The 17,479-nt window shown below is 44.7% G+C and overlaps 1 protein-coding gene across 6 annotated transcripts in view; it reads right to left on the reverse strand.

Moving 5' to 3' along the window:
• The window catches only part of LOC109078806 (serine/threonine-protein kinase PAK 3), a 323,688-nt gene that overhangs the window by 190,758 nt on the left and 115,451 nt on the right, over nucleotides 1-17,479 (reverse strand). For all 6 annotated transcript variants that reach the window (XR_006159614.1, XR_006159613.1, XM_042754946.1 and 3 more), the window contains exon 4: nucleotides 12,357-12,510. Coding sequence is in view for 4 of the 6 variants with exons in the window: in XM_042754946.1 (XP_042610880.1) it covers nucleotides 12,357-12,510 (154 nt within the window). In the remaining 2 variants the exon portion in view is untranslated. The remainder of the gene's footprint in view (nucleotides 1-12,356; nucleotides 12,511-17,479) is intronic.

Consider the following 17,479-nt stretch of genomic DNA (forward strand, 5'->3'; position numbering starts at 1 on the left):
TGGTTTATACATAACACACTAACACATTTCTAATATTCAAATCCGTTAAAGGATTTTTAGGTTGCATTAATTAGGACAACCAGAACTGGGAACACTTCCAATAACACACAATGTACTTGCTACATCATTGGAAGAATGGCATCTACGCTAATAATAATATATCCAGATCAGATGGTTACTGCAGTCACCCGGCTCCAGTATGTATCCAGGCCAGATGGTGGATCAACACCTAGAGATGACCTCGACGGCCCTGAATGTCAGAGGAGACCAGGACAACTAGATGAGCCCCAGAGACAGATTCCCAGTGAAGACCTTTTCTCCTAGATGGCCACCAGGGGACAAGACCACAGGAACCAGATGAGTCCTCTGCACAATGTGACTTTGCTGCAGCCTGGAATTGAACTGCTGCTTCCCTTTTAGTCGGTCACTCTCAACACCACGTCGGTGACCGACGAAAATGGGATATCGCTTCGATAGACCAATCTACTTCAAGTGTAAACTAAACGAGCCAATGCACATTGGCATGCAATTATTGCATCCAGCTGCCGCTGATCACAGCATGAGTATAATAAGGCAGCAGGTGCAATGCATACCAGCTTTTTGCTTCGGAGCCGAGCGTTAGTATCGTTCTGCTCAACTGTCTCTGCTGTGAACTACGAGTTCAGCACGCTCTCAGAAGCTTCGTGTGTTGGCGAGACGGCGCTTCAACGGTGGTCGTTCCAGCGTCAAGTGGATTGCACACTTCAGGCTGCACTACCCCCTGTTGTGTTGCAAGCGGCCAATTCCCCTATGCGACTCAGCACTAGAAGAGCATTTCCTAAAGAGCAAATTTCTCTAAAAGAGCTTCATGGGTGCGTCTTTGTAAAGATGATGGATCGTCCTTATAAGTATTCCGTTTCACCTGTGCGTTTCTGGGTCCGGTCGTTACCTTGCAATGGGTGATGGCACAATCGCTGCCTCACGTGTCTGGGCAAACACGCTGAGGTAGCTTTCGTGGATGAGTCATGTTCCCACTGCGGGAAGATGACCATCTCTGAGCTGCCAACCAGGCTCTGCTACCTTCAAAAAAAGGGGGTGGAGTCCTGTTGCCGATGCCGCGATCTGGGGCTCGTTCTGGCGGCCGACAAACGAGAACCACTTCCAGCAGTAGCATGGGTGGTTTGAGGATTACAGTGGTGGCAAACCCCGCAGGGAACCAACCCTCTGGGTACCATCACTCCTCTTGCATCTCTGATCCAGTGGAGTAACCCACGGAACGCGCTGGGCCCTCTTCAAAGAGCGTACCAGCAGTATCCAGTGGGCCTCCCCCGACCAGATGTCGATCTCAGCATTGGAGGGACACCTCCCACAAAAAGATTCGGCTGCGCTGCCGCCCTCCGGGACGGTGGCAAGGCCTGATTTGGATACGGAGATGTCGGCTATGCTTTCCGGGCCGCCGAGAGGGTAGGGCTTGAATGGAAATCTCCACCGCGTCCCGAGGATGATTGATTTCTCAAGGTAGCTCGCGCTGGTTCTTCCCGGAAGTACATGATGAGCTCACCAGGTCGTGGATGGCACCTTTTACTGCCAGAAACTGGCCGGTGGGCTCCTCCTCCCTCACCACCCTCAATGGCATTGCAGTGAAGGGGTATTCGGTGATTCCCCCAGTGGAGCGGGCGGTAACAATGCAATTGTGTCCTAAGTCTGCCTCCTGCTGGTGGGGAGACCCGGTGCTTCCTTCCCAGGCCTATAGGCATTTGTCTGGTCTAACCGGCGGTGCCTATATGGCTTGCGGGGAAGCTGCTTCTGCCTTAAACACTGTGGCGTTACTGCAGGTGCACCAGGCCAAGGCACTGAAGGACCTGCACGAGGGTGGTCATGATCCAGAAGTTCTGAAAGAACTCAGAACCGCCACTGGCCTTGCGCTCTGAGCGACGAAGGTCACCGCGCTTTCTCTGGGTCGTGTGATGTCCATGCTTGTGGTCCAAGAGCGCCATCTCTGGCTGAGTCTGGTTGAAATGAGGGACGCCGACAAAGATCAGTTCCTTAATGCCTGTGTCCCAGACCGGCCTCTTCGTTGACGTGGTCTAGAACCTGGCCCAGCAGTTCTCGGCAGCACGGGAACAGACTGAGGCGGTCCAACCTTCTGCCCGGCGGGCAGCTGCTGCCTCCACCCGTCCGCCGGTTGCAGTGCCCCAGCCTGCTCGTCGCCGAGGGCGGCCCCCTGCGTCCACCCCCGCTCCCGTGCTGCATCTGCAGCAGCCTCCAGCAAGTGGCGCCGTAGAGCTGGGCGTAGGCTGGCCCCCCCACCTCTCCTGGCCCCCGTCAAACCTGGCGGTGAGCGGAAGAGCAAGAGGCCCCGGGACGGGTGACCCAGAGAGAGGTAGCCGCTTTCTGAGGGATGGTGAAAGCACCTCTCCCTCCCCTGGAGGAGGGCCGGGTGGAGAATCTGGAAATCTTGAAGAGACAGCGGCTTTGAATGATGAATGAATGAATGAATGATGCATTTATATAGGGCTTTATTGTGTATTTTTGTACACCCAAAGGGCTTTACAATCATGTGGGGGGGTCTCTCCTCAACCACCACCAGTGTGCAGCATCCACTTGGATGATGTGACGGCAGCCACAGTACAACGGCGCCAGTGCGCTCACCACACACCAGCTACAGGTGGAGAGGAGAGAGAGAGATAGAGCCAATCAAGTGGATGGGGATTATTAGGAGGCCATGACTGACAAAGGCCAGGGGGGCAATTTGGCCAGGACACCGGGGTTATACCCCTACTCTTTACGAGAAGTGCCATGGGATTTTTAATGACCACAAAGAGTCAGGACCTCGGTTTAATGTCTCATCCGAAAGACGGTGCTTCTTGACAGTAAAGTGTCCCCGTCACTACACTGGGGCACTTGGACCCATACAGACCACAGGGTGAGCACCCCCTGCTGGCCTCACTAACACCTCTTCCAACAACAACCTAGTTTTCCCAGGAGGTCTCCCATCCAGGTACTGACCAGGCTCAGCCCTGCTTAGCTTCAGTGGGCAACCAGTCTTGGGCTGCAGGGTGATATGGCTGTGGCTAACAGGGGCTGAACTTGGGGGGTTCAGCCCCCTCTCTATCTCTGGGTCCCAGGAGGGCACGGAGAGTTGTGGACGGCCAAGCACTGGACCTCACTCATCCTCACTCACAAGCCCCCCGAGTTGGCTCCCTGTGTTCCACCTCGCTGCCCCACTGCGGGTACGGCTGTGGTTCTGCTGGTCCCGCTTGTATGGTTTCTAAGCGCCTGGTCAGCGCTACCCAACTCGTCTCGCTGACTTCTGCAGACCATCAGCCTTGGAAATATACGATTTGGTTTGCCCGGCATCCCCCCAAGTTCAGCGGTATCCGCTTCACTACAGTGAAAGCGTCCGATCCCCCTGTTCTGTGGGTAGAGATTGCAGTCCTACTGGCGAAGGACGCGATATAGCCGGTCCCTCCAGCCGATATGAGGATGGGGTTTTACAGCCCTTACTACATTGTACCCAAGAAAGGCAGTGGGTTATGACCGATCTTGGATCTGTGAGTTTTGAACCGGTTCCTTCATCGGCTACCATTCAAGATGTTGATGCAGAAATGCATCTTCAGGTGCATCCGTCCCCGAGATTGGTTTGCAGCGATCGACCTGAAGGACACAAACTTTCATGTATCGATCCTTCCGTGCCACAGACCTTTTCTGCGGGTTGCGTTCGAAGGACGGGCATATCAGTACAAGGTCCTGCCCTTCTGGCTGTCCCTGCCTCCCCGTGTCTTCACGAAAGTCGCGGAGGTGGATCTTGTTCCCCTCAGAGAGCAGGGTGTTCGCATTCTCAACTATCTAGACGATTGACTGATACTAGCACAATCTCGGGATCAGTTGTGCGAGCACAGGGACCTGGTGCTCTGGCACCTCAGCCTGTTGGGCCTTTGGGTCAACTGGGGAAAGAGCAAACTCTCGCTGATGCAGAGGATCTCTTTTCTCGGTATGGAGTTGTATTTGGTCGAACGCACAGCACACCTCACAGAGGAACGTGCGCGGTCGGTGCTAGCCTGCTTTTTCAGAGGCTCCTGGGGCATATGGCAGCCACAGCGGCACTTACACCGCTTGGCCTGTTACATATGAGACCGCTCCAGCACTGGCTTTATGGCAGAGTCCTGAGGTGGGCGTGGAAGCGTGGCACTCACCGGGTCCAAGTTACACCGGCCTGTCGCCAGACCCTCACCCTGTGGTCAGATCTTGTGTTTCTCCGGGCAGGGGTGCCCCTAGAGCAGATCTCCGGCTGGGGGGCGACGTACAATGGGCATGTAGTCTCAGGGGTTGGACGGGCCAGCATCTGCAGTGACACATCAATTGCCTAGAGTTGTTAGCAGTGCAGCTTGCCTTAAACCATCTCAAAGGTTGCTCACGGGGCAAGCATGTGCTGATCCAAACAGACAACACAGCGACTGTTGTGTACATCAACTGACAAGGTGGTCTGTGCTCCCATCGCATGTCACAACTCGCCCACCACCTCCTCCTTTGGAGTCAGAAGGTTCTGAGGTCACTTCGTGCCGTTCACATTCCGGGCCTGCTCAACCGTACAGCCGACGAGCTGTCTCGAGTAATGCTTCCGGGAGAATGGCGACTCCATCCCCTGACGGTCTAGCTGATTTGGAGACGGTTTGGAGCCGCTCAGGTAGACCTGTTTGCTTCTCCAGAGACCGCTCACTGCCAGTTGTTCTACTCCCTGACTGAGGGAACTCTCGGCACGGACGCACTGGCACACAGCTGGCCGCGGGGCCTACGCAAATATGCGTTTCCCCCAGTGAGCCTTCTCGCACAGACACTGTGCAAAGTCCGGGAGGACGAGGAGCAAGTCTTGCTAGTGGCACCATATTGGCCCACTCAGACCTGGTTCCCCGAACTAGTGCTCCTCGCGACAACCCCTCCTTGGCCGATTTCTCTGAGGAAGGATCTACTGACTCAGAGATGGGGCACCGTTTGGCACCCGCACCCGTTGGACGGGAAGCGGAGGTTCTAGGTGACCTACCCCAGGAGGTAGTGACCACCATCACTTCGGCAAGAGCACCGTCTACGAGACACGCTTACGCCTTGAAGTGGAACGTGTTCGTCGAGTGGTGTTCTTCTCGCCGAGAAGACCCCCGAAGATGCCCGATTGCGGTCGTGCTTTCCTTTCTGCAGCAAGGGCTGGAGCGAAGGCGGTCTCCCTCCACCCTCAAAGTCCAGGTTGCCGCTATTGCTGCGTACCATGACCCCATGAATGGGAAGTCTTTAGGTAAGCATGACCTCATCATCAGGTTCCTTAGAGGGGCCAGGAGGTTAAATCCTTCCCGGCCCCCCTCTATACCCTCTTTTTGGACCTGACTCTAGTGCTAAAATCACTACAGCAGGGTCCATTCGAGCCTTTACATTCAGCTGAGCTAAAGTTTCTTTCATTGAAAACTCTGCTCCTGCTTGCACTGGCCTCCATCAAGAGGGTAGGGGACCTGTACGCATTTTCGGTCGACGATTCGTGCCTAGAGTTTGGGCAGGCTGACTCCCAGGCAACCCTGAGGCCCTGGCCTGGCTACGTGCGCAAGGTTCCCACTACACCCTTCAAAGACCAAGTGGTGAACCTGCAAGCGCTGCCCCTGGAGGAGGCAGACCCAGCCCTGGCTTTGCTCTGTCCCGTCAGAGCATTGAGATGCTATGTAGACCGGACACAAAGCTTCAGGACCTCAGATCAGCTCTTTGTCTGTTACGGAGGCCGGCAGAAGGGGAATGCCATCTCTAAGCAGAGGATGGCCCACTGGATTGTGGATGCCATAGCCCTGGCTTATAAGGCACAGGGTGTGCCCTGCCCGTTCAGTTTGCGAGCTCACTCAACTAGAAGTGTTGCATCCTCCTGGGCGCTGGCTTGTGGTGCCTCGCTGACAGATATTTGTAGAGCTGTGGATTGGGCGACCCCTAACACGTTCGCTAGGTTCTATAGCCTTCGTGTAGAGCCGGTATCCTCCTGTGTTCTCACCTCAAACGGGTAGTGGCACCGAGAGGCCCCGGTTGGTGTCGGCTTGCTAAAACTGCTCCAGAGTGTCCGTACTGTAGACCCCGTTGAGATCTTGAGATCAGACTTCTGCCTTTCCAAGAGGGTTTGAATCACCTCAGATTTATCCATATACACCTAATCGGATGCTACATATGTATTTGCTTCCGAAAACTCCTTCGGGAAGGATGGGGCTTCCGCAGCATCCCTGTTCCAAGCGGAACGGGTAAGTTTTCCCAGTGTTATCCAATCTCACCCAGTGAGGTAGTGCTTTGACAATGGTGACTGGAACTACTTGTTCCGAGCCCCGGCCTACACCTAATAGGGGCGCAGGCGGCTCGCACAGGGCACTGGAAGAGGCAGCACCCATGGCGCTTTGGTAGGGATCCCATTTTTGTCGGTCACCGATGTGGCATCGAGAATGACTGACTGAAAGGGAACATCTCGGTTACGTATGGTAACCCTCGTTCCCTGAAGGAGGGAACGGAGACGCCACGTCCCGTTGCCAAGGTTGCTGTACCACCGCTGAGCTGCCGGGTCTCCGGCTCGGCTCCTCAGCAAAAACCTGGTATGCATTGCACCTGCTGCCTTATTATACACATGCTCTGATCAGCAGCAGCTGGATGCAATAATTGCATGTCAATGTGCATTGGCTCGTTTAGTTTACACTCGAAGTAGATTGGTCTATTGAAGCGATATCCCATTTCCGTCGGTCACTGACAAGGCATCTCCGTTCCCTCCTTCAGGGAACGAGGGTTACCATACGTAACCGAGACGTTTCATCTGGCCAGAGGATAACTGGCCCCCTGACTGAGCCTGGTTGCTCCCAAGGTGTTTTCTCCATTCTGTCACTGATGGCGTTTTGGTTCCTTGCCGCTGTTGCCTCTGGCTTGCTTAGTTGGGGACACTTAATATCCAGCGATGTCGTCGACTTGATTGCAAAGATACTATTTAAACTGAACTGAGCTGGAGGATGACATTACTGAATTTAATGATGAACTGCCTTTAACTGAAAATTTAATTTCTATTTCACTAATTTCCTATTTAATACTGTAAAGTGCTTTGACACAGTCTGTATTGTTAAAAGCACTACATAAATAAAGGTGACTTGACTTGATGTCGTGTGACAGGGACGTATGAATGCTGAGAAATCTTTAATGTATAGCTTAAGTCTTTACTGCAAGAACTTGACCATGGCAACTTTGCCTTCTTGACTCTCTTTTTTTAATTCAGAGGAGTCACCTCTGACACTGGTATGTGGGCTCAAAGTGTGACTCCCAGCCACACCCTGCCCCATTGCCTTTCTTCCTGGAAGTGCATGAGGAGCTCATCGTGGAGTCCACCTTTTACTGCCCGGATCTGCTTCACATGCTCCTCCACACTCACTGATTTAAACTGTGGGGCGGACAGGGTGTACACAAAGGTTTCCTAAGTGAAGTGTGAGACCTGTTCTTGCAAAACACTGCTCATTCCCCTGGCGGCACTTTTGTTTTTGTTTCACATGCTCCACCTAGGAAACCTCCATGTTCCCTTTTGTTTTTATTTTGCTGTTGTCCCAAGGGGAAGCAGTAATCAATTTTTCAAAGAAAGAGCAGCTTTTGCACTTCATGGGTCACACAACCCCCAAACACTTTGCCTTCTCAACCCATCAGTAACTGCTCTGGTTGATGCATATAGTGCCTTCACCCCCCCCCCCCATATTTTGTTATGTTGCTGCCTTATGTTAAAATGTCTTATGTTGTGTTTAATTTAGCTCAGGGACATTCATATTGCTTGTAGATGTTACTACACTTCAAATGAAGTTAACCTGTGTCAAATTCAATTGAATGGCTATGATTTGGAAAGGCACAAACCTCTCAATTAAAGGTCTAACAGCTGAAAATGCATATCAGAGTAAAAACCAAGCCCTGAATTCAAAATAATTGCCTGTAGAGCTCAAAAGCAGGATTGCATCAAGCCACATATCTGGGGAAGAGTACAGAAAAAAATTATGCTGCACTGAAGGTTCACAGAAGCATGTAGTCTCCATTACTCTTAGTGGAAGAAGTTTGAAAACAAAAAAAACAAAAAAACAGGACTCTTACTAGAGCTGGCCTCCATGCCAAACTGAGCAATCAATGGGGAAGGGCCTTGGAAGACTGGTGACCAAGAACCTGATGGCCACTCTTGTTGAGCTCTATGATCATATGTGGAGATAGGAAAGACTTACAGAAGGACAAATATTACTGCAACACTACACTGATCCGGTCTTTATGGCGGTGTGGCCAAACGCAATCCACTCCTCAGTGAAGACACATGAAAACACACATGGAATTTGCAAAAAAGGACTTAAAGAATCCTCAGATTGTGAGAAACAAGATTCTCTGGTCTGATGAACCGCAATTCCAAGCATCATGTTTAAAGGAAACCAGGCACTGCTCATCACCTGCAGAGTAGCATCTCAAAAGTAAAGTGCACTGGTAGCAGCCTCATGTTGAGGGGCTATTTTTCAGTGGTAAGGACTGAGGGACTCGTCAGAGTAGAAGAAAAGCTCAGTGCACCAAAATATTGAGATAGCTTTAATGAAAACCCAGTCCAGAGCATTCAGAACCTGGACAGAAAGTTCACCTTTCAAAAGGACAATGACCCTAAGCACACAGCAAGGGTGGCTTATATACAACTCTGTGAATATCCTTGAGTGGTCCAGCTAGAGCATAGGCTTGAACCCAAACAAACATTTCTGGAGAAACTTTAAAATGTGCATCTGCCCCCATCCAACCTGACAGAACGTGAGAGGTTAAGAGAAGACGACAAGAATGGCAGATAATTGCCAAATGCGAAAAGCTTGTCGCATCATACCAAAAAGTCTTGAGGCTGTAAAGGTGCTTCAACTAAGTACTGAGTTAAGGTTATGAATACTTGTGCAATGTACTTATTTAAGTTTTTTTTTTTTTTTTTTTTTTTTTTTTTTTTTTTTTTTTTTATAAAATAAAGTTTAAAGTTTTGACAATTATGTTTTTGCTTTGTCATTATGGTGTGTGGATTGATGTAAAAAAAAAAAAAAAAAAAAAAAAAAAAAAACAGAAATTTAAAGTAGTTTAACATAAGGCTGCAACTTGAAGAAAAAATAAGGGGTATGAATACTTTCGCAAGGCACTTTATGAGACCACTTCAGCACTGGCTTCAAACTTGTATTGGACCATGGCATGCATCGAATGGCAATCGTCTCTGTACTTTTAGCCCTTGGATAGACTTTGCATTTCTGTGCGCAGGGGTTCCCCTAGAACAAGTGTCCAGTCATGTTGTTGTCTCAAGAGACATATCCAAGTCAGGCACACAGCCTCATTCTCCTGGACAGAATATTGAGTGTGTATATGCCTCGAGATGTTTGCAGTAATCCTGGTCCTGCTGAGGTTCCGACTGTTGATCCAGAGCAAGCACATTTTGTCTGGATGGACCAAATAAACGGCGGTTTACGCTCATGTCGCATGTCACATCTTGCCAACCATCTCTTCCTTTAGAGTCAGTAGTGACTGAAGTTGCTGCGGTCCACTCATATTCCAGGCAACCTCAATCAGGCAGTGGACGTGCTGTCTCAATGGGAAACACTCAAAGGAGAGTGGATACTCCACCCTCAGGTGGTCCAGCTGATCTGATTCAGCAAAGCACAGGAAGACTTGTTCGCGTACCAAGAATCTTCCTACCACATCAAATGTAGAAGTGTGACCTTGGCATCCTGGCCAAATTCACCCATTGACCTCTGACCATCATGGCCTCCTAACAATCCCCATATCTACTGATTGGCTTCATCAATCTGTCTCCTCTCCACCAATAAGCTGGTGTGTGGTGGGCATTCTAGCACACTATGGCTGTCGTCGCATCATCCAGGTGGATGTTGCACACTGGTGGTGGTTGAGGAGATACCCCTGACAATGTAAAGCACTTTGAGTGCTTAGAAAAAGCGCTATATAAATGTAAGGAATTAATTGATTAATTAATCAAAGTTACTGACATATAGGGAATATCTTAGTTACTATTGTAACCTCAGTTCCCTGTTGGGGGGAATGAGACGTTGTGTCCCTCCTGCCACTGAACTACCCACTGAATGTCTGGGACATGCTCTTGGCTCCTTAGTGTGAATGGATGCCCCTTCCTTTTAATACCTGTGTGTATTGGGGAGTGGTGCATACACATTCTATTTGTCAATTCTCATCTGAAATATGAGGAGTGTTTGGGTCTCTCAAGTGCGACCCCTAGTGTCAGTAATTCCACCCAACGATGTTATAATAGAAACCAAAACATTTTCAAGCATCAAAACAATAATAATAATAAAAATACAGCTTTATTTATTTATTTATTTGTTTGTTAATTTAGAACGTGTGCTGTTTAATCATTTATTTATTATTAGTATTAGTATTATTTTGGATCAAAAATAATGACTATCATATTTTTAACCAATATTTACAGAAGACACCCACTAAAATGTCATATTATGTAATAAATTGATATACCCCCCCCAAAAAAAAAAAAATAATAATAATCTTGTCATGCATATTTAGAGCAAGAATTATAAGATGACATAAAACTAAATTTAATAATCATAGAACAACCCCTAAATTAATTAATTGTAATAATTAATTGTAGCTGACTTCAGTTGTTCAGTTGGGTCTTTCTGCCTTTAGTTTTCTCTTCAGCAAGTGAAATGCATGCTCAATCAGGTTGATATAAGGAGATTGTCTTGGCCATGGCAGAATATTTCACTTTTTTTAACTTCAAAAACTCCTGGGTTGCTTTTGCTGTATGTTTTGGGTCATTGTCCATTTGTACTATGAAGCGCTGTCCAATCAACCTTGCTGTATTTGGATAAATCTGGGCAGACAATATGTCCCTATACACTTCAGAATTAATCCAGCTGCTTCTATCTTCTGTCACGTCATTAATAAACACTGGTAACCCAGTACCACTGGAAGCCATGCATGCCCATTCCATCATATTGTCTCCAGCATGTTTCACATATGATGTTGTATGCATTGGATCATGAGCTGTTCCAAGCCTTCTCCATACTTCTTCTCCCATCATTCTAGCACAGGTTGATCTTAATGTCATCTGTCCAAAGAATGCTTTTCAAGAAGTGGTCTGGATTTGGTTGTTTTTTCGCAAAGTCTAATCTGGTCTTTCTATTCTTGAGGCTTATGAATGGTTTGCACCTTGTGGTGAACTCTCTGTATTTGCTCTTGTGAAGTATTCTCTTGATTGCAGACTTTGACAATGACACGCCTACCTTCTAGAGAGTGTTCTTCACTTGGCTGAATGTTGTGAAAGGGTTTTTCTTTACCATGGAAAGGATCCTCCAATCATCCACAACTGTTGTCCTCCATTGATATCCAGGCCTTTTTATGTTGCTGAGCTCACCAGTGCATTTATTTATTTTTTTTTCAGAAAGTGCCAAACTGTTGATTTGGCCACTCCTAAGGTTCCTGCTATCTCTATGATGGATTTGTTTTGTTTTCGAAGCCTAACAATTGTCTGTTTCACTTGTATGAAGAGCTCCTTTGACCACATGATCTGGTTTCACAGCAACAACTTCCAAAAACAAATGGTACACTTAGAATCAACTCCAGAACTTTTACTTGCTTATTTGATGTAGAAATAGTGAAGGAATAGCCCACATCTGTTCATGAAACAGCTTTTTAGTCAATTGTCCAATTACTTATGGTCCCTTTAAAAAGGGGGGAGGTACATATCAAAGAGCTGTAATTCCTTAACCTTTCTTCCAATTTTGATGATAATACCATCAAATTAAAGCTCAGAGAATGCACTTTAGACCATATTCATTTTATAACTGTAACTTGAATATGTTTGGTCAACAGCTAAAATAATCAAAATTGCGCCTGTGTCCATATATATACGGACCTAACGGTATGATAACTTTTTCTTTTATATATTTTTAATAAGGACAGGTCAGAATATTGTTGCATTTTTACATTGATATATCTGTTATGATGAATGACAATGGAACATTATTTCACCCATATTTTGACTTTGTTTTTCACACAAGTTATTTGAAACATTAGACACTTTTCTTGCATTTACTATGATTCTTATGTATATAAATCACTTTTTTACATTTAATTTGATGCAGACACCAAAATAGGAAGTCTCGTCTTTGACTCATATATAGTACACACCATACATAAGTACTATACATCCTCTCTGAATTAAGCATATATTTCTATTTCTAAATGATCTATTACAATTCATGGGAAGAGGGCAAATAACAGGGGTGGTCAGGCTTCAATCCTGGGTGGCCACTACGCCCCTGCATACATATGCATGTGTATTTGTTTGGGTGTGCGTGTCTCACCTCCTGATGTGAAGCTCATGTATTTCTGGTTGTTGACTGTCTCTTTGGAGTCGTAGAACTTGAGAACATCTATTACAGCCTGAGGGTTTTTCTTCTGTTCCAGCTTAGTAATATTAGAGGTTTGCAATAACCGAGCCCATTGCTCCGGAATACCCTGTGTATGTGTACATGTGTGCATTGGAAACAGACAAAATGGACAGTTGAGTAAATCATACATGTCTTTTACATGCCAACCAGGCTTTGTGAAACTGTCAACAATATTTAAAACATTTACATATACCAGACTGTGATATCAATGGCAAAGTGTGACAAAAACATGAATTTGTAACAGTATTTTTGGCACAACCAGGGACAGACATTATGTTATCTACATGCTTATGGGCCATTCACACAGGACACATTCATGCAAGCAAGTGCAATGTACTTGAATACTTTTAAACAGCTTAAAAAATGGTATATATATACTATTATGTATAACATCTGCTTGTGATGCTTTTTAATCATTTTCAATGCAGCTCGAATTTGACCCATGTTTAAGCAGTGGGTGATAATATATTTATAATTTGTTTATAACTAAATTCAGCACATTCAGTTAATAAACCACAGGTGTAGAACTAGTTAAAAACAAAGGAAACAAATTAGGATCAAGAACACAGGCAAATAACCACAGGGAGTAAACAATTTAAAACACAACAAACAGGAGGATCTAAACATGACTGTTAGAATTGAAATCGCAATAAAATGTCTGTTGATAACGATTAGCTCTGGACATTATTACTTGGTATGGATTAATTTAACAATCTATCACAGAGAAGAAATAAATGTTTCAACAGCCATATGTCGCTAATAAGTCTGCATGCTCAGCATGTCTCTGTGTAAATAATTGGCACAGTTTCATCCAAAGGCTTTAGACAGAAGACGGTGCACTCACTTAAATACAATTTAAATACAGTTGCTCCTTTATGCTTAAGGAAGGTTAAGGAAAACAGTCTGACACCATGGTATAATGAGCACACTTGCACCCTAAAAAGAGCAGCCCGGAAAATGGAGCGCAGCTGGAGGAAAACAAAACTAGAGGTATTTCATATTGCTTGGTGGGAAAGTAACCTATCCTACAGAAAAGCATTAAAAACTGCTAGATCTGATTACTATTCGTCTCTTTTAGAAGAAAACAAACATAACCCCAGGTATTTATTCAATACAGTGGCTAAATTAATGAAAAATAAAGTCTCAACAAGTGTTGAGATTTCCCAACATTACAACAGTAATGACTTTATGAACTACTTTACTAAGATAGATACTATTACAGATAAAATTGTAACCATGCAGCCATCAGCTACAGTATCGCATCAGACAGTGCACTATAGATCCCCTGAGGAACAGTTCCACTCATTCTCCACTATAGGAGAGGAAGAATTGTATAAACTTGTTAAATAATCTAAATCAACAACATGTATGTTAGACCCTATTCCATTTAAGCTCCTAAAAGAGGTGATTCCAGAAGTCATAGATCCTCTTCTGACTATTATTAATTCCTCATTGTCATTAAGGTATGTCCCCCAAACCTTCAAACTGGCTGTTATTAAGCCTCTCATAAAAAAAAAAAAAAAAAAAAAAAAAAAAAAACACAACTTGACCCCAAAGAACTAGTTAATTATAGACTGATCTCGAATCTCCCTTTTCTGTCCAAGATACTAGAAAAGGTAGTATCTTCACAATTAAATTCCTTAGAGAAAAATGGTATCTGTGAGGATTTCTAGTCAGGATTTAGACCGTATCATAGTACTGAGACTGCTCTCCTTAGAGTTACAAATGACCTGCTCTTATCATCTGATCGTGGTTGTATCTCTCTATTAGTGCTATCGGATCTTAGTGCTGCATTCGACACTATTGACCACAACATTCTTTGCATAGACTAGAAAACTTTGCTGGCATTAATGGAAGTGCATTAGCATGGTTTAAAATTGCACTTATATGACCGCCATCAATTCGTAGCAGTGAATGAAGAGGTATCATATCGATCACAAGTGCAGTATGGTGTACGTCAAGGCTCAGTACTAGGGCCATTACTCTTCACGCTTTACATGTTACCCTAGGGATATATCATCAGGAAACACGGTGTTAGCTTTCACTGTTATGCTGATGATACTCAGCTCTATATTTCTTCGCGGCCCGGTAAAACATACCAATTTGAAAACCTAACAGAATGCATTGTTGATATAAAAAACTGGATGACGAGTTATTTCTTACTGGTATATTCTGAAAAAACAGAGCTGTTAATTATAGGACCTAAAAAATCTGCATGTAATAACCTAGAACGCTGTCTAAGGCTTTATGGCTGCTCTGTCAATTCATTTGTTAGTAACCTAGGTGTGCTATTTGATAGCAATCTTTCCTTAGAAAGCAACGTTTCTAGCATTTGTAAAACTGCATTTTTCCATCTCAAAAAATATATCTAAATTACGGCCTATGCTCTTAATGTCAAATGCAGAAATGTTAATCCATGTGTTTATGACCTCAAGGTTAGATTATTGTAATGTATGACCATATTAGCCCGGTTCTGTCAACACTGCACTGGCTCCCTATCAAACATCGTATAGATTTTAAAATCTTGCTTATTACTTATAAAGCCCTGAATGGTTTAGCACCTCAGTATTTGAACAAGCTCTTGTTACGTTATAGTCCTCCATGTCCACTGCGTTCTCAAAACTCAGGCAATTTGATAATACCTAGAATATTAAAATCAACTGCGGGCAGCAGATCCTTTTCCTATTTAGCGCCTAAACTCTTGAATAACCTACCTAACATTGTTCGGGAGGAAGACATACTCTTGCAGTTTAAATCTAGATTAAAGACCTAGCTCTTTAACCTGGTTTACACATAACACACTAATACGCTTCTAATATCCAAATCCGTTAAAGGATTTTTAGGCTGCATTAATTAGGTAAACCGGAACCGGGAACACTTCCCATAACACCCGATGTACTTGCTACCTCGTTAGAAGAATGGCATCTATGCTAATATTAGTCTGTTTCTCTCTTATTTCAAGGTCACTGTAGCCACCAGATCCAGTCTGTATCCAGATCAGAGGGTCACTGCAGTCACCTGGATCCAGTACGTATCCAGCCCAGATGGTGGATCAGCACCTAGAAAGGACCTCTACAGCCCTGAAAGACAGCGGAGACCAGGACAACAAGATGAGCCGCAGAGACAGATCCCCTGTAAAGACCTTGTCTCAGACGACCACCGGGACAAGACCACAGAAAACAGATGATTCTTCGGCACAATCTGACATTGCTACAGCCTGGAATTGAACTGCTGGTTTCATCTGGCCAGAGGAGAACTGCCCCCCCAACTGAGCCTGGTTTCTCCCAAGGTTTTTTCTTCATTCTGTCACTGATGGAGTTTTGGTTCCTTGCCGCTGTTGCCTCTGGCTTGCTTAGTTGGGGACACTTCATTTACAGCGATATCGTTGACTTGATCCCAAATGATTGCACAGATTCTATTTAATCACTGAATTCAATGATTAACTGCCTTTAACTGTCATTTTGCATTATTGACACACTGTTTTCCTAATTAATGTTGTTCAGTTGCTTTGACGCAATCTTTTTTGTTTAAAGTGCTATATAAATAAAGGTGACTTGACTTGACTCACATTACTTATGTATGGGGAAAAAGTGCAACGAGCAATATGGTGGAAGAAGTCCTGCTGTCTAAATAAAAGAGGCAATCACCAATTGATTGTCATTTGCTGCATCTAAATTTACATACTATCCATCCTAAATAGTATTCAAAATTAGAATTAATGTGTCCCAATTCATAGTATGTAGAAATAAGTGTGGTCTACTACTTTTTAAGTAGGTCTACTATTTAAAGTGCAGATCCATGCACACTCTAACAGCTAATAAGAACTAATAAGGCAAGAGTGGACCGGCATCAGTCAGGATTTGGCCTAGAAGCTAATATCCAACATGCCAGAGTGAATTGCAAAGGTTATGAAGAACAAGGGTCAACACTGTATATACTGACTCATTATATTTTTTGCCAATAAAAGTCTTTAAACTTATGATATGCTTATCATTGTTTTTCAGTATAACATAGAAACATGTCGAAAAATAATCTACAAATACTGAAGCAGCAAACTTTGCATTTACATTACATTACATTGTCATTTAACAGACGCTTTTATCTAAAGCGACTTACAAATGAGGACAATGGAAGCAATCAAAATCAACAAAAGAGCAATGATATACAAGCGCTATTACAAGTCTCAGTAAGCTTAAACGTAGTACACGTAGCAAGGGCTTTTAAATAATATAATAAATAAAAAGAAAAACAAATAGAATAGAAAAAGAATAGAGCAAGCTAGTGTTAGAGGTCTTTTTTTTGCTTTTGTTAATTATATAAAAAGAAAACAGATAGAATACAAAAAGATTAGAAAGCTAGTTAGATATTTTTTTAAGAATAGAATTAGAATAGTGAGTGCTAAAGTTAGAGGGTCAAATAAAGATGGAAGAGATGTGTTTTAAGTCAGTTCTTGAAGATGGCTAAGGACTCAGCTGCTCGGATTGAGTTGGGCAGGTCATTCCACCAGGAGGGAACATTTAATTTAAAAGTCCGTAAAAGTGACTTTGTGCTTCTTTGGGATGGCACAATCAAGCGATGTTCACTTGCAGAACGCAAGCTTCTAGAGGGAACATAAGTCTGAAGTAATGAATTTTGGTAAAGGGGTGCAGAGCCAGTGGTGGTTTTGTAGGCAAACATCAATGCCTTGAATTTTATGCGAGCAGCTATTGGTAGCCAGTGCAAATTGATAAACAGAGGTGTGACGTGTATTCTTTTTGGTTCATTAAAAATTAATCTCGATGCCGCGTTCTGGATTAATTGTAAAGGTTTGATAGAACTGGCTGGAAGACCTGCCAAAAGAGCATTGCAATAGTCCAGCCTGGACAGAACAAGAGCTTGAAAAAGGAGTTGTGCAATATGTTCTGAAAGAAAGGGCCTGATCTTCATGATGTTGAATAAAGCAAATCTGCAGGACCGGAAAGTTTTAGCAATGTGGTCTGAGAAAGTTAGCTTATCATCAGTCATAACTCCAAGGTTTCCAAGGTTTTGAAGGAGTT

The sequence above is a fragment of the Cyprinus carpio genome, unplaced genomic scaffold (genome assembly GCF_018340385.1).
Source record: "Cyprinus carpio isolate SPL01 unplaced genomic scaffold, ASM1834038v1 S000006617, whole genome shotgun sequence".
NCBI classification, from domain to species: Eukaryota; Metazoa; Chordata; class Actinopteri; order Cypriniformes; family Cyprinidae; genus Cyprinus; species Cyprinus carpio.